We start from the raw sequence: 18,341 nt of genomic DNA, 5'->3' as shown, positions 1-18,341 counted from the left end.
GACATGTTAAAAATGAAAGCAAAGTAGCTCCGTAGGTGAGGCTTGGACTGCAATATCAATATATTACAATAGCATCAGTGTATCAATTATCATTTTTCTTCACTTAGCCCTGTAATACTGTTAAATCCTGACTAGTTATGTGCAAGACACGGGCTCATAATGAATTTTGTCATTGTTTTCACAAAGTAAAATATTATATGTAACTACTAAGAAGTTTAATCTGTATTTTCAATAACTCTCAAATACTAAAATTCAGATATATTTCAATCCATGCTGATGGTGATTACAGACACCTACCACTGTCACACCTTTTCTTTTATTTTCTTTTTTTGTTTAGTTTTTTTGTTTGGTTTGGTTTAGTTTGGTTTGGTTTTTTTTGTTAGTTTGGTTTTTGATTTGGGGGTTTTGTTTGTTTGTTTGTGTGGGGTTTTTTTGTTGTCGTTTTTTGGTTTTTTTGCTTGTTTTTTTTGTTTGGTTGGTTGGGTTTTTTTTTGTGATTGTTAGACCTATGTTTTATTATTGCATCAAAAACTTCTGAAAGTACAAAACACACTTTTCTTCTAATGGGTCACCATGAAACTTTGTTTCACCTCTTAGAGGCTACAGTATCTGTACCTTGATTTAAGTGAAATTACTTCACTACTTAATATCTAGTTCCTAATAGGCAGTTGCTTATTAGAACTGTTAAAAACCTGATTTCCTATTACAGCATAGCATGTCCCAGAGCACTGTCAGCCAACAATAGACCCTTTAAAATGGTAGCTGCAGTATCTCTGTGTAATCATTTTAGCACCTTTGAATAGAAAGTGAGTGCCAGCTTCTCTTAACTGTTTAAGTCCTACAGATGTGGCATTCAGGTTGCATTACAAATTTCACATTCAGGTTGCTATTCTACTTTCTAAAGTAACATCAATTGGAAACTGAAACAGAGGATTTAAACCCCAAATTTTTAATGCATAAAATATCTAAATGTACCAAGCAAGGACGTTTGTCTGTTATGAGATTTATAAGAGAATTCAAGTAATTAGATAAATAGAAACCACTGGTTATACACCTAGTATTTTTGACAGTTGCAGTGTCTCCTATAAATGCTAAAGTAATACTTTTATAATTTGCAATATGATGAATGGATCAAGAATCGGAAAAGTAAAGCACTCAATTTTCCTCTTCCAGTTTTACAAAAAAAATTCCTTGGTAAAAAGAATACATCTAAATAGATTAATCCACAAACTTGCTCATTAGAGTTTTTAGAATCTGTTCTGTCCATGTTACTAATTATAGAGGGTACAGGAAATCCTTAATAGAACAGTTATATTTTTATGTAAACATATTTTGAGGAACTCTGTTTTTCTGAGCTATCTTAAATATTGAGGTCAGTATAATTTAAAAGTAAATATAAAAGCTATTTCTGCATTACACTGGTTTTCTGTTTACAGTCAGAAAAGACTGTTAGTTAACAAGTTGAAAATAAACTGCAATTATTTATTACTAATAAATGACAAGATAAATAAGTGTACATATCCATAAAAATTTAAATTGTTATAGAGCTCAGTAGTGTCTCTTTTATCAGAAAAAAAAAAAATGTACCAAGTTTACTAAAACACCTGTAAACATTTTTAAAAAAAAAAATTGAGTTCTTTATGATTATTTAAAGGAAACAATTCACAGGAAGAGTAAAAAATCGAATGCTAGATAACATGAATAATCTATCTGAATGTAATTATATTATTCTTGCTTACTGGTAGATCCTAAACAAGGCTTGTTAATTTGGAATCCAGTCTGTCCTGAGAGACTTAATCTAATCAATTCATACTGAACATGGCTCTCTAAGTGTGATTCTTCCCACATTTATGCAATTTTTTTCCTTTCAGTGTTTCATAATTATGTTTGATTCATGATCAGATTTAAATCTTCACTGAAACTATTATGATACGCTATCAGTCACAAATTCTGTGGTACTCATTTAAATATTTCCTATCTCCTACTGACAAACACTTTAATGAATATTATAGCTTTACAGTGTCTTTATTTTCCCTTAAAATTTCCATTCCTTCAATTTATATAGAAGTATATATAGAATATAAACAAATATATATATATATACAGTTACACATATAGACACATACACTGTATATATGGATGTGTATGTATGTACACATACACATTCATGCATCTATATAGCAAAAGAGATGGAAAGTAGTGTTTATGAAATGTAATTTTTTGAGTCTAAGTCACTTAAAGGGCCTGTGATTGTTTCCCTCCTTGTTATTACTGCTGATGTTAGATCATACCGTGACCTTCTAAATAATGGGGATGCCCTGTTCCACAAGGTCAAGCCACAAACAAGCAGCACCTGGAGCAGAATCACATTTTGATGATTGTTGTTCTTTCAACCCTTCACTCAAAAAAATAAGGAGAATCAGGATGTGATGGCATAAAAGACACATGGACATTTATACAAGCTATACAAAGCTGACTTAGTAGGAGCTGAGGGGAAAAAAGGAGTTAAATGCTCAGACTGCACTAGCCCTGTACACCAAGAAGTTCAGCTGTCCTCCACTCCCAGGTGAGAAGAGCCAGGAGCAGAGTCTGTGTGCAGATGGATTCCTACTGGTTTTGTCACCTCAGCTGCCACACATTTGGCAGCCTCAGCAGCCAGCCTCCAGAAATCCTCTAACTTAAAAGTCAGGAATCAGTGTAGAAAGCAGAAGTCAGTCCTACTTTAGAGATATTTTACATGAAAGCCTGAGTATGTTTTTCCAACATATTCACTTTCCCTAAAGTAGTGGTCAGAGGAGGGGATCTTGTTCTCCCTTTGTAAACAACTGGCCAAAAGAAAGCAGGCATGAGCTGGCCTTAGACAGCAGCCAGTGGCCACTCAGCCACTCCCTCCGTCCTCAACAGAATGGGGGAGAAAATAAGATTAAAAAGAAAATAGGTTGAGATAACAACTGGGAGATAACTTACCGATTACCATCACTGGAAAAAACAGAGCAGACTTGGGGAAAACTGAATGAATTTACTGCCAGGTAAAAATAGGTTCGGGGTGGTGAGAAACAAAGACAAAACAACTTGAACACCTTCCCTCCATCCTCCCTCCTTTCCAGGCTCACCATCACCCTCTCATACCTGACTAGTCTACCTCATCCTCTCTGCTGCTCCTTCCTCCTCACACTTCTCCCTGCTCCAGTGTGGGTACTCCCCATGGGCTGCCGTTCTTCTGGATAAATCTGCGGCATTCCAGGGCTGCAGCGAAACACCTGCCCCCCCAGCGGGGTCTCTCCCATGGCCGCAGGGGAGTCTCTGCGGGGGCACGGAGAGCATCTCCTCCCCTCCTCCTGCTCTCCCCTAGGGGCTGTCAGGGCTGTTTCTCACTCAGTTTCCCTCAGCCCTGGCTGCCAGGCAGCGTTTTGCCCTTTCTTCCCCAGGTTTTCCCCGAGGCGCCCGCCCGTGGCTGAGGGGCTCAGCTGTGCCCTGCGCTGGGGACGCTGGAGTTTGCTGGAAAACTGCTTAGTTTTCTGTTTTCCCTTTGGCTGTTCACCACTTCCTCCTGCTCTGGCCATTATAATACATAAGATATCCTTATGTCTGGGGGGTTATATCCACAAAATTTGAAAACACTAAGTAACGAATCCATAAGCTTTTTGTTAACAAACCGGTGCCATCATGGGTGCCCAGTGGCATTCTGGTCTTTTAAAAGATGGTGTCCTTTCTCTGAAGGACTACATCCCTGAGCCACGAGGATGAAACAAACAAACAGCATGGTTCCCTGCAGCTTTCAAAGCCCCAAACTGTGAGGAAAGTTGTATTTTTGTCTGTTTGGGTCTCCGAGTGTGCTTGTTTCAATCTTAGCCTTCATTTTACCAAATCTATACATGCCCACTCCCTTTTCATATGTCCCAATGTTACATAAGTTGATCTAGTTCATCATGGATTGTCTTTCAAAGACATTTTAAAATATGAACGATTTATTATTTTCTCTTTTTTTTTTTTAATTTCCTGTATCTTAATTCAGCATAGATTATACATACACATTAGCTCTCTTGAACCAATTCTTTTTATGTTGTTTTTCTTCTTATCAGCTCATCTGACCCATAACAAAAAAAAAAAAAAAAAAATCAGGGATATTTTTCCCAAAGCTTGCTTAAGCATAGCTTTCAGTATCTTTACATTTCCAGTAATTTCCTTATTATTTTCACCAAGTGCCCTTCTAATCATTTTTCTTTTCATCAAGAAATAATTAAAATATATAACTGTTGAAAGACTAAATTCTAATATTCAGTTTTCCTTTCATTTTTTTAGAAGTTTTTATGTAACTTTCTTATACTCTCTGATTCTGAAGTGTTAACTTTGTTTTTGACATCTCTCTCATTTATTTTGTCATGCTACAGTTTGTAGTCCATTTACTTGAATATTTTTTCTTGTCCTTTTCCAGCTGATTTATTCTTTCTTAATTCTTTCAGTATATTTCCATAGATCTTGCACCAGGGTTTCTAGCAATATCGGAACTTTTTTCAAAACCTCTCAAAGTTATACTTCGTGTTTTTGGTTTTGAGAGAGAGAGTTTTTGTAATGAAAGTCAATATAGGGTTTCTAAATGGTTGTGGTTTTTTGTTTTGTTTTGTTTTTCTTGAAAGAACATTATCTTTTCTGTTCTTTGTACAAAATTTAAAAGCAAATGTATAGTGTCTTTTAGAAAAAAATAACCATTTATTTAAATAGTAGATAGAACTGATACTCAAAGAGGACCTACCAAGCACAAAGGTAAATTGCACTGGAATAAACAGCCTACACATCAAACTTGTTTCTACTGTTTTATGAGGTTTTAGTGGCTAAAACCCCTCTTTGACTGCTTTTGAGCCCTTACTTTCCTGACCATTTTCAGATAGAGAAATGGCTTCCCCACAGTTACTGCGTTGTAACATTGCTAGCAAGGAGAAGCAATTTATTTTGGGTTTAATGGGATTATCCCATGATTGATTGATCGATCTAAGAGGAAAACAGCACTATATGAAACCATGTGTAAAAGAGCATATACCACATTGATATAGTATAATGGAGAATAATTTTATGAGAATTCCAGGGAAACAAAAGACTTCACAGATTTCCATTTTTGGAATAGTCTTGATAACTTCTAAACTTCTTCAGCCTAATAGCTATTTCCTGTAATCTGTCAGTTTCTTTCTAAAAGTCAAGTTTGCTAAATCTGCTTCTTATAGAAAGGCAGGGGGATAGTAGAATTTAATCATATTTACTTCCTCCTTTAAAGGGTCTCTTATAACTAAACAGGATTTTCTAATAAGACTTAAGTACTTCTTTCCTGGATAGTTACTCCTGCTTGATAACTAAATTTTTAGAAAAATAGGGTACAAAATAGTATAGACAAATTTAAGAAACTGAGAATTAAAACCTTTATTGATCCAGTATTATTCAGTTTCATTAAGAAGTAACAAAAATATACGTCAAGAGTAGTAGATATTCCGCAATACTCATTGTCTATATTTAAGATGCAACACTGGGTGGTAGATGACCTACAAGGCAGAGTTTACTCTCTGCCATTTCAGTTCCTCTCAATTGTAGGTTTATATTCTAAAGACACTGAGAAAGGGAAAAGGCTGCTGATGTACATGTTGATTACAAATAAAGAGGTGTACCCAGTAAGAAATGTTTCTTTCTTCCTCAATTGGATTTGCACATATTTAGGAGACTCTAAGGAGTTATTCTGCTATCAATTACTGCCTAGAGGTTCGAAGTCAAGCAAGCAGTGGCTAAAATCTATTATACACTAGGCTTTATTGGTCCTTATAGCTTCAAGAGTGAGTTCAGGTTTGGTAAAATATGGGTAGTATTGCAAGTGGCTGCCTAGCAACTGCACTAAAGGGAAAGCTCATGCAACACAGCTCCCATGTTTAGTTACAATCTTAATTACTCCTATGAGTTCTGTGCCCACAAAGAACTGGATAGTAACCGGAATAAAAACCCTGCAGAGTCATTGGATTTACCTGTCAGACCATAGTACAGTCTGCTTACAGTTGTTGTATTTGTGAAAATAATAACAATTTGAGCAAAGAAAGACCAGATTACATTATGTCTGTAAGGTACTGCAAGATAGCTAAGACTAGAATATAAGAATGCAGCTCAGAGGAATTCCAGACTTCAACCTTCTCTGAAACAGAAGTTGTGGTAATTCTTTTTGCTCAAGTCAGCAATCAGGAAGTCAAATATGTCCTATTTAGGAGTTCCAAGCCTGTGATGATGCTATAATTGTCTGCAAGAGAGATTGAGTACACAAGCAAAAAAAATCACCAAAATTACCTATGTCATTGACTATGGTCTACATCTGTACTTTTACTGTTTCCCATCAATGCAGGAGGAATCTGCTTTTCCCCTTGCTTATTTGTATGTTGTATCCATGTGTTGTTCGAAGTTTGCTTCACATACAGGCTTTGAAAGAGCACAAGAGATCATGCAGTGCTTCAAAAAGCAAACAGGAAGATGCTGCTCCCTCCAAAGACCAAGGGCCCACTCTAAATAAACTTAATCCACGCTGAGCTGCCAATCTGGTGAACAGCATGTTCCTTGTGATGACATACAGGAAGAATTCAAGTGCACCAGTGATAGTGCAAAGAGAACTTTCCAGGCTCACACAGGAGATGATGAATACTTGCTCTATTGGAATGTGTATGTGGCTTCTTCTGAAGAGAAGCTAGTAATGCACTTCCAGTCTGAACTTCCAGTAACTAAAAAAAAAAAAAAAAAAAGTAAAAGTTAAACAGCAAAGCAAATAATTATTTCATTTGTGATGTATTTCACATTCAATTTAGAGGTTGTGTAAGTGTGACAGTGTATCTAGACACAGTTTCAGTAAGATAATTCTTAAAACTTTGCCTTTTAAAGAAATTATCAGCAAGCAATTTGAAACTGCATATTTTGTCGACCAGGTGTTTGGTGGTATTTTTGAATTATCCTTACATTTTAATATCTAAATAATGCTTGCAACAGCAAAACACAAGCAAGGTGTTTTGTTTTGGTTTTTAATCTCTAATGTAAGCAAATTAGCCAAATTTTCTTGCAAAATGTTTCGTAAAGTTAAACATGATCAGTGCTTGAACAGAGAAGTTTCAAGAGAACTTCAGTTGCTATAACAAATGAGGGATGGGGGAATTAACAGATCTTTTCTTGCTGTCTGTTCTGCTAAGGGACACTGGTCTGCAGTGTTGTAGTAGGTGGTTCAACCCTGTAAACGGTAAAAGATTTTAGTCTATTAAAAAGTCTACATACTCCTTTTAAACAATGAGCATGGACACTCAGAAATGGAGGAGTTGATATTCATGAGCTTAACACCATCCACTGACTGCATTCATGGTCTCCAGTTATGAAGTAAAATGGACTAGTGTATTATTGACTTAATTTTGAAAAAATCTCTAGAGATTTATTTGCTAATTACTCAATAAAAATTGAAAGGTTTATTCTTCAAGAACAAGTAAAACTCTATGTGAAATTCTATGCTTGTGTTATCTGTCTTGTTCATCTAGTAAGATGTGGAAGCTTATATGAGAAACCAAATTTAGAGAAAGACAAAATTCCAGTTGAGAAGGTAAGCAAGCTGCTGTGTTAAAAGAAATCCAGTCCTTGCCGCATGAAGAAATTTGTTGCTGTATTCTGGATGAACAAGAGAGAAGTTTGGAGTTAATCGTGCATATGTTAAGACAAACAGGAGTACATTGCGATTGTGGACATTAAAGATGATAATTCCTGACAAAAGCTGCCATATGAAGAGAAATGGCTGTATTTGGAAGAACTGGAGGAGGAAAAACAAACAGGGTTTAAAAAGTATGCCACATAGAAGTAGCGGTGTTAAAAATTAGATGCAATTCCATGCTTGAAAAACAGTGTTGTTTGAAAAGATGGATCAGAAATGAAGGATAAAAATCAGCCATGCTAAGGATTAAGCTATTTTTGGAAGTTAAACTTAAGAACATAACTGAACATTTATGCATGTGTGTACAAAACTTCAGCCATAAGTGCAGTTTTTTTCACTATGGTATATTAAACCAAAACCAAAACCTCTGAAATAAAGCAATAAATGTGACAATAACTGGTTTTTGTTCAGGAAATTATATTTTGCCACCCTTAAGTATAGAAACTTCAGTGATAAAAAAAGAAAAAAAGCCACACGTTAATTTACCTGACAGATTTAGAAATGAAAGGGCTTCCCATTACTTCCCCCCAAAATACCCACATGTTTTTGTAGGCATTACAGAAAGCATTCAGTCCAAGTATTGCCCTGACCTGATGCAGCTTACTTTGAGAATTGTGACACCAGATTCTCATCCAATTCTGAGATGGTGCATCTTCAGTGTATGCTACAATGTTTCACAAGTTTTGAAATACATATATAATCTCACTATCATTTTTCATCTCAGGAATCTTATAGGTGTATATTGCTATGCTAGTAAACATAAAACTCTTGGTTTAGAAACATATTTTTTAATTCTAAAATTAATTTGAAACTCTAACTTCCATATCAGAACACCTGCATGATATAATACCATTTTTGTTACAAAAATATAAAACATCCTCTCAATTATTGTCACAGGTGTTAATTTGAATTTAAAATGATAGATCAAAGATGAAGAATAAAAATGACCTAAGTTACAGAGAAAACAATTTCTGTCAAGTTTTGTCCTCTATGTTGTTACAAAAATGTGTAAATATGCATTGGGAACAAAAGAAAAATAGAGGAGGACTAAAGTCAAAGCTGGCCATTTTATATGTCTACATGTACCACCACATGAAACATGTATGGATGCTTTTGTTGAGAAAACTTATATGATATGCTTGTTTAACATTTGTTCAGTTAATATGTTCTACAGATTAAGTCAAAATGTTTGAATATGAAGCTATCTTAACAGTTCTAGTCTTCTAAAATTAATCAGACAGCTGTATCAAAAACTTAGGTGTATTTAGTTTGTTTTGTTCTTTGCTTGCTTTTTTTTCCTACAGCTTATTCAAACCATAAGTGCAGTAGACAAAGATGACCCTCTTGGTGGACAAAAATTTTTCTTCAGTTTAGCTGCTGTTAACCCTAACTTCACTGTTCAGGATAATGAAGGTAAAATTCATGCCTGGGAAGGAGTTTTAATTCTGCTGTGTGGCGTACATTTCTGAACTATATTTGCTTTTTATGTCTTTCAAGATGTGGAGAAGCTGTTAAGGCTGCTGTTAGCAATAATAATAATTTTATCTGAATGTTTGTGGTTTAGGACTTCTACATTTTTATCTATGTAAAAGTGAGGCAAAAACTAGCATGGCAAAAAAGTGATAAAACAAATCATAAAGAAAATCAGTAAAAGTGTTGGTTTGGGGTGAGTAGCCAGATGAAATATTTGACTGAAGGAGAAAAAAAGAAAAAGTTTCAAAAATGGCTTCAGTTGCAAGTTCAGATTTTTCACTTTAGCCTTTTATAACATAGTTTTGATTCCCCTTGTTTTTTGTTTTTGTTTGTTGTTTTTTTTGTGTTTTTTTTTTTTTTTTTTTTTTTTAATTTATGTTCCTTAATGAAAAGGCCACTTCAGTTTTTCTTTTGATCCTTTGTCAATCTTTCTTTATCAGGGAAAGTTTTCAGAAGATTCTGTTGGGGAAGAGGAACTATGCACCCCTTTTGGCCTTCATTGTCATTGTTACTAACTGAGAGGGCTTTGGATTACAGAAGAAATAAATGTGAGGTTACATGGTATCAGCCTGCAAAGGTGTTAAAGGCATAAAGGCAATGGCAATAATCCTCTTTTCCTGATTAAGATTTCAGGAAGTAATAGGCTGCAAACAAATAGCAGAAAAAAAATTCTAACAGTAGGGAAAGTGAATAGTTGAAATCCAATTGTCTGTGTACCTTATAAAATCCCCAGCAGCAGAGGTATTTAAAGATACGTCAAACACATAGGTTTTGATGTTGAGTGAAAACAAACAGCAGACAAATAACCAAAACTAATTGAGAGATGCAATAAAGGAAAACTGTGTTTCACATCATGTAGTCTATGAAAAATACATAAATTAATATTTTAAACAAAGATTATATCCCGGTGACTAAGTCTTGAGTGTATAGAGGTATAGAACTTGTTATTTCTTTTCTGTCTGTAATTATTTTCTTTCTTTTTGCACATGGGTTATTTTAATTCAGCCTGAAAGTGGCTGCAAGATAGCTAATCAGTTACTTCAAGAGATCCACAAGTATGATGAAAATTAAATTTTCCTTCTAATGGAGATTAAATTTTCATTTTCTCTCTTTTGAAGCAAGAAGTTAACAACCCTACTATTGGCTCACGCTCTAATGTTGTGGCACTAACAACAGAAGAAATAGTCTCTCCCTGTTATTCATCCCTTCCTTTCCTTCCCTCTGGCCATTCAGTGAACAGCTTTTGATGCTGCAGTATACTGCATACTACTAAGATTTGTCTGCTACGGATACAGTTTAGTAAACTCACTTCTCGAAACTGTGCAGGAATCCCTATTGTCTTTCACATTTTCTGAATTCCTAAGACAATTTTTACCTCCACAAACCTATTCCAAGTGCTAAGGTACATAATTCATTGTTCTACAGTATGTTGAAAGTGTTTTGGTGTTGAAAATCTCATACTGAGTTCATAGATACCATTCCTGTGGGTGCTGTAACAGAAGACCTTCAGAAAGAATCTTTCAGAACAGAGTGCTTGTTGAACAGTGTGAAGTGGAAGGTTATTTTTTCTCAGTTGGCCACTTCATTTCAGGGCTTCAGCCTTGAACTAGAACTGTGTCATGCATTGAATGCATGAATCTATAAAACATTTTAAGCTTTGAGAAATACTCTTTTCAAATCACACTCGAAGGTGGTGCAGAGGCACAGAGGAGTAGGCCAGATGTATATAAAAATTGTAAATAGCTTTCTGATCAAATGGGAATGTCATTAGAAAAAGACAGATATCACTATGATATCAGGAACACTTGCAAAATTCTACCAGTAAAGGGAAATATGATGGTTTGTGAAAGGAGGCTGTGGGGAGACCTTATCTCTGTCTACAACTACCTGAAAGGAGGTTTTAACATGGAGGGTGTTGGTCTCTTTGCCCGAGTAGCAAGTGATAGGACAAGAGGAAATGGCCTCATGTTACATCAAGGATGGTTCAGATCGGACACGAGGAGACATTTCTTCATGGAAAGGGTTGTCAGGCATTGGAACAGGCTGCCCAGGGAAGTGGTTGAATCACCATCCCTGGAGAGGTTTAAAAGATGTGTAGGTGAGGTGCTTAGGGACACAGTTTAGTGCAAGATTTAGGTTATAGTTGGACTTGTTGATTTTAAGGGTCTATTCCAACCAAAATGATTCTGTGATTCTACTATAAATGATACATTTTGTATTCATACCCTCTACAACAGTATATTTTAATCAATCTAGATAACACTGCCAGAATTTTGACAAGAAGGAATGGCTTTAGTCGACATGAAATAAGCACTTACCTTCTACCAGTGGTGATATCAGACAATGACTACCCGATCCAGAGCAGCACCGGCACGCTGACCATTCGAGTGTGTGCCTGCGACAGCCGGGGAAACATGCAGTCCTGCAACGCTGAGGCCTTGCTCCTCCCTGCTGGCCTCAGCACAGGGGCACTGGTTGCCATTCTCCTCTGCATCATTATCCTGCTAGGTAAGAAAAAGAAATGCATCTTTTCTCCCATGAACAAGTGCATCAAGCCTGACTCATTCTACAAAAACATGCAGGTTTGTAAAATTAACAATCATGGATTTTGCAAGAATTGAACTGCAACTTAAAACAAAAATTAAAAAAAAAAAAAAGGCAAAACCTGTTTTTTTCTGGGAGTTGGGGAATTGGACATTTTATAATAAATAAGAATTCAAGTCCCAGACTGTTAAAACTACCAGTGTGCAACCAGAAATTTATTTTTGTTCTTTCAGTAAGTTATCCAAAAAAGAAGATCACAGAGGAGTAATAGCATAATCAAAAATCACTTTCATGTCTTTATTTTTTTTTGAGAGAGAATGGCTCTTTTTTAAGTAAATAATTGAAGTCAACATGCTGTACATATTTCACAGAGAATATGCCAGTAAATAGTGTTTCTACTATTTTAAAACACTGTCTATCCAAAGGTTTTAGTGCCATAATAAAAAAGAAAAAGTAAAACCCCATTTTGCAGTTTTCAGAGTATCACTTAATGGTCTATAATTCACCTCAAACCCAGTTTTTATCAGTATACTTTGAGCTTAATAAAGGGAAAAGTTATTCACAATAGACCTGGCTGTTTTAAGACTAATCAAAGTTACAGAAGGAGCATGTAGACGAGCTCATGGTTCCGTAAAGCACATCAGACAATGTGTGTGCAAATAGCACATTTTGATATAGACCTTACTTTGCTACCGTAATACAAACATATATGTTTATCCATTTATCAGACAGAAATGAACTGCTGAAATGCAGCTGAAATAAAGCTCTTGCAGCTGGTGGATTTGCTAGTAAGAAATTGATAAATAGATAACTTTAACCATTATTTGTTTTTCTCTCTAAGTTATAGTGGTGCTGTTTGCTGCTCTGAAGAGGCAACGAAAGAAGGAGCCTTTGATCCTCTCTAAAGAAGACATTAGAGACAACATTGTGAGTTACAACGATGAAGGTGGTGGAGAGGAAGACACCCAAGCCTTTGATATTGGCACGCTGAGGAATCCTGCAGCTATTGAAGACAAGAAGCTTCGACGAGACATTATCCCTGAAACATTATTTGTACCACGGAGGACTCCTTCAGCACCGGATAACACAGATGTCCGAGATTTCATTAACCAAAGGCTAAAAGAGCATGATACTGATCCTTCTGCACCGCCATATGACTCGCTTGCAACCTATGCCTATGAAGGAAATGATTCAATAGCTGAATCCCTGAGCTCCTTAGAGTCAGGTACTACTGAAGGAGACCAAAACTATGATTACCTACGAGAATGGGGCCCTCGATTTAATAAGCTAGCTGAAATGTACGGTGGAGGAGAAAGTGACAAGGACACTTCTTAACCTACAGTAGGCTACAGTTTTGTTTCCTTTGAGTGGAAGTAATTTTACAGACACCTTCTGCACTCCACGGTATTTAACATTCAGGAAAATTTTCCTGCCACTCAGCACAATGGTTTCCTTTTAAAAATTGTTTTAAATTTGTCCATTAATGTCATTCATTCTTTCTAGTAGGATGCCACATGGAATATATACAGCATTTTATTTAATCACCTTCCAAGAGCCAAAGCTATGGAAATTCAGTGTTGTCCATTTTAGTAAGTAAAATAAACAATACCTTACCTTCAAAAATTTGAACAAGGTGATAATCCCTTAAGCAACCTCATGTACAAGCCGCTTCTGTTAAGTACATGTCCTATCCTTGCAAGTGCAGCTTTTAAGATGGCAAAGAAGAAAAAATCTAGTATGTTCTGTTCTGTACATTAAAATTAAAACAAAATGTACACGTGGTGTTAATAAGTGTAATATGCAGCTGGTTTAAAAAAAAAAAAAAGTTTGTGCAACTTCATTTCATCAAATTCTATCTGCCAATGTTTTATATTTATATTTTTGTATTTATTTTTAAGAAATAAACCAGTTTTTACAACTATGCTGATGTTTGCCTGCCTTCTCTGGCCATCAGTTCCAGGCTTGAAGAGAACAGGAGATTTCTTCGATGACAGCACAGCCAACTGCTAGTACTTCTATGCTGCAGTATTCTCCATAAATACTTGCACTCACAGGAGATGATCAAATTATAGACCTATTTGCTTCCTCAAAAGTGCTACTTCTTACAGTTGTCACATTTAAGAGATATTTTATTTCATTTTTGAGCTGAAGTAATGATATTACATCCTAGAAAAATGAACTGCTATCTTGTCTCAACTTGATTTACCTTCTTCTAAAAGCATGCTGGTACAACTGATCCACCCAAACACAAAGAATTAGTTTCAAAAACTGAGTTTATTTTTTTCTATAGTTCTCCATTTTGCATCATAATTGCATCATCACAGGTGATCTGTAACTGCAGTGGATAAAGTGTAAAAAGTTATTTCATTTTTAATCATTTTATAATCATTTTTAAGTACCATAATCTTCTGAAGAAAAATCACTTGGTGACAAACCACTGTGTATTTTATTGCAATCAGCTGAGTGTAACCTAATATCCTTTAAAGCTGTCAGGCTGAATGCTGACAAAGCGTCAGTGAAATGAACACATCCCTGACCTGATTTACCCAGTTTTCTGGTAGCTCGGAAAAACATAGTAAAAAGTAATCTGACCAACTAGCCGACTATAACAGAAATGATACTTTACCTATCACAAAACAAAGTAGGTATCCTAAGATATTTTAATATGCCTCTTTTTTTCTACACAAGTCTATTTAGTAAACAGGCACTATGATTTTGAAACATTGCTGAGATTAAATAATTTCAGAGCAAAAGCAGGATGTCGTAGGGTCTGTATTTACTTATCACGAAAGAAACACATCTGAAGGATAATCCCTTCTCTGCCTCTCAACTTCTCACTGGCATAAAATCAAAAGATATTGAAAATATATTAGTCTATCAAAAAGTGCAATGCTGCATTCTTATTTGATCAGATATTTCTTCTCCTTAATGGAGTGATTAAGCCTAATGAAGCTGAAAGCTGAATACAGTGCCATTATGCAAGCTGTTTTGGTGCAATGGATACCAAATTTTTATTGACTTGATATCAAGTTAAACTATTTGATCTATTAAGAAATGGTAAATATTATGGATTTTTCTTCATTTTACTCAATAATACCTTCATTAACTGAGGAATTTTTATATTCCTTAATATAAGATTGGTCTGAGAATATTAAGAAACGTCTTAGACAATCAGCATTAAAAAGCTTTGTAGAAGTCTTACAGGCTATACGAACAGTTAATCTTCTTTATCATTATCTAGTGAAAGGGACCTAATTTTTTCATCCTTCCTACTCTCCATTTGTCCTTCAATAGCATGTAATAGGAAGAAACAAAAAAAATTAATCCATTAAATACATAAATGGACATAAGGCACTCTTCCAATGATGTTTTCTGTCTGCAGCAACATTAAGATCAGTGACACCCTGCATATTTAATTGAGTGTGTAGTAAGACAGAAGATAAAATAGGCTGTAATACAGCTGTGTTTTCCCTCTTTTTTTAAAAACAAGATTTTGGTTAAACAGGTCCAGCTGACACTTTTACATATAACTCAGTAAGAATCTCTGTTTTGTTTCCAGAAAGAAAGAACAAACACACACAGCTCCCTTGCTCCTTAAACATATCAACAAGTGTCAATAAAATCCATTATTTTGATTTGTGTTACAGAATTATTTCTGAATAATAACTATGTGGAAATATTTGTCTACTACTACATTTAGAGAAGTTATTTTATAATTGTTCAGCAGCAGCTGAACCTAATGTTTAAAATTTAATCCTGTATGCATTATTAAATAAAACAGTAGTACATGTTGTGGAAGTATGTAACAGTATATAAATATAATACTATTTTTTATATAAATAGTAGAAATGAAAATTGTAGAAATTGTTTTACTTCTTCTGATATCCTTGGTATTTTATTTCCCAGTATATTTTAAGAAAAGGAGAAAAACAAAATATCAATTTCAGGACTATAGATGTTACTGTGTAAATAGCATTTCACTGTACAAATATATACCATTTTATTTCAGCCTAGTGAAAGTGGGCATAAGAACATGCAGTTTGCTCTGCAGACAAATATTAGAAAAGCATTCAGGACATCATAATTCATTCTCATATGTAATTTATTTTAGGAACTGGATCATTTAAGCATCTGAGTCTGGTCCTTAATGTTACACACAGTCATCAAATAGTCCACAAACTTTTAAGGCCATATAATAAAAGGTGAAAGCCAAGAGCATCAGAAAGAGAAAAGAAAGGAATCATGGCAACTATCCCAGTGTCTTTCTTATACCCTTACAATAGTGAGGAACTGGAAAGTGAAACTCCCAGATGATTCGAAGTGGAGAAAATTTAAAATAGGATAACTGCTAAAATAGTAGTACCTGCTAAGCTTAGCCACATTAAATTGTATGAAACAACCAAATATCACAACATGTAGTAAACAAGACCTTGATATTGTTTAGTCTGAATTAATTTTCTATATGTTCGTGCCACACGACCAGACAAAACAAAGAGAAAATACAGTAATACTGCATTTCAGGTAGAACCTACAAATGACTTAGAAGACAGACCTTATGAGTGTTTAAAAATTAAGAAACATTCCAAAGCTATTGCAGCCACTAGACCCCCAAGAAATAGTGAGTTCTTTGAGTCTGTTGCAAAAATTGATTAAAAAAAAAAGTGAAAGGACATGTGTACAAGATGTTACATTAACAACAGCAACAAAACCAGTAATATTTCATAGGGCCTTCAGGGAAAAGGTTGATGATAATAACTGTATAAGCAGACTAAAAACAAACAAACAAACACCAAACCAACCAACCAACCAAAAAAAAACCCAAACAAGTCGTAAACCAAACACCTAAATCAACAACATTCTCACATTGCACATCACCATGTCAATATCCACCAGCTGCCAGCCCTGTATATGCAGATGTTTTTCACTCATTTGCTGTTACAATGTGTCACATTTACATCATTTGTCCTTCGTGTGATATTTTTCCCAGGCAAAACTGTTTACCAATTACATTACTGTCGGTCAAGAGTCTACTCTTCAATGCTCTCATTGTCCAGTGTGACACTATTGACCTTGAATCAGATGTTCTTCTTAAAATTCTTTTTATGCTACCTGTCACATACAGTTGGAAGTAAAAGAGCCAAATTCGCTACATGATTCTGCTTCAAACCTCTTTTTATAATTTGCTCCTACTACAGCAACTACAAAAATAATTGTTAAGGGCTGCAGAGCTGCTCACTATGATAACTGTGAATAATGGTGACAAGTAAATCCAATCATTGCTCCAGCTTGTTTCAGACTTGTTTGCCTTTATTCTAACAGAAGTCAAATTATTTGACAGTGTTCCTCAAGGTTTATCCAACATTTGGGAAGAAGTAAATACTTTCGTATGGCCCATCACTATTTAGAAGAAAAATCAACTAAAATTTTAGGAAGCTAGTTAGTAACACATATCTGATAAATCATATTAAAAAAAAAAAAAAAAAAAAAAAAAGAGTTTAGGTTTCCTTACTTTTTTTTCAAATGAGTGAACTAGAGATCTGACTTTAAAAGTTACCAGAACCTTTCAAGCACTGTGTTATTCTTATCAGACTCACTTGAACAGCACAGAAATCACCCAACAGTAATGTGTTCACAGCAAGATGAGCAGATAGATGTTTAAGCTAAAAAAATTTCACTTATTCATAACAGGGTTGTCTATTATGTCCAAAACCATTATGTAAATAGTAAACATAAGAAGATAATAGCAAATGTAAGGAGACGTGTATACTTTTTTTTCCCAATAAAATGTCATGGGCTTCTCTATTGTCTTTTCAGTTGTTCAGGGGCTTATCCAAACTCTATTCTAATAGGGTTGAACTGCCTGAAAAGCCACTTACCACGTAATTGAAGATGTAAAATATAGTAATAACAACATGGGAATCAATAAACACAATACACCAGATATAATTAGTTTGTTTGTTTTTGCTTCTTTGCAGCTATATTTGTTTTCATTTTAAAGGAATATGGTCAACTATTAAATCAAAATAACTGTTTTTAAACTAACGGTTTCTCTGAAAGTAAGTGTATTTTTTTCAAAAACCCCACATTTCCATTAATGTTTGCAAAACAATATTTTGATTATTTATTAAGCACTGGAAGAAAATATTTCCCAAATACACTTGCAGCCATGTTTAGGTACTGTGTGTAGAAGCTTTCAACAAGCTTGTTTTATTTGTCCTTTTGAGGGAAATTCTAATTGTACATCATCAAAATGCCAGAGGAAAGCCAACAGTTAAAACTAGAAGGTATTTTTTTATGTCCCAAACATGATATAGGATGACAAAGTAGTGTGACTTGCAGCTGTACAGTCACAAAAAAAGTGCAGCAAATCCAATAAATTAACTAAATAATAGCTCCTGAAAACTTCTGGAAATCATGGCAGTGTTGACAAACATTAATTTACATAGAACTTCAGTATATTTAACAATGGTGCACAAAGAATGTCTCTACCATAATCCATATATCTGGTATTCATCTCCCCTCATGAATTGCATAATTAGAAAGAATTACAGAAGTGATGAACTTCTGTAATTTTGGTTGGTTTCTGGATAGTGTGGTAATCTACTTGTTTCTAAGAAGAAAA

General features: G+C 34.9%; 1 protein-coding gene across 4 annotated transcripts in view; it reads left to right on the top strand.

Moving 5' to 3' along the window:
- CDH10 (cadherin 10) overlaps positions 1-13,640 on the top strand; it is a 103,357-nt gene extending 89,717 nt beyond the window's left edge. For all 4 annotated transcript variants that reach the window (XM_021285479.2, XM_021285478.2, XM_005500908.4 and 1 more), the window contains exons 10-12: positions 9,007-9,115; positions 11,432-11,683; positions 12,561-13,640. In XM_021285479.2, coding sequence (XP_021141154.1) covers positions 9,007-9,115; positions 11,432-11,683; positions 12,561-13,054 — 855 coding nt within the window. In that variant the 3' untranslated portion in view covers positions 13,055-13,640. The remainder of the gene's footprint in view (positions 1-9,006; positions 9,116-11,431; positions 11,684-12,560) is intronic.
- The last annotated feature ends 4,701 nt before the right edge of the window (positions 13,641-18,341 follow it).

The sequence above is a fragment of the Columba livia genome, chromosome 2 (assembly GCF_036013475.1).
Source record: "Columba livia isolate bColLiv1 breed racing homer chromosome 2, bColLiv1.pat.W.v2, whole genome shotgun sequence".
Lineage (NCBI taxonomy): Eukaryota > Metazoa > Chordata > Aves > Columbiformes > Columbidae > Columba > Columba livia.
The sequence above is the reverse complement of the archived record's forward strand: the minus strand, read 5'-3'. Positions and strand labels throughout refer to the sequence as shown.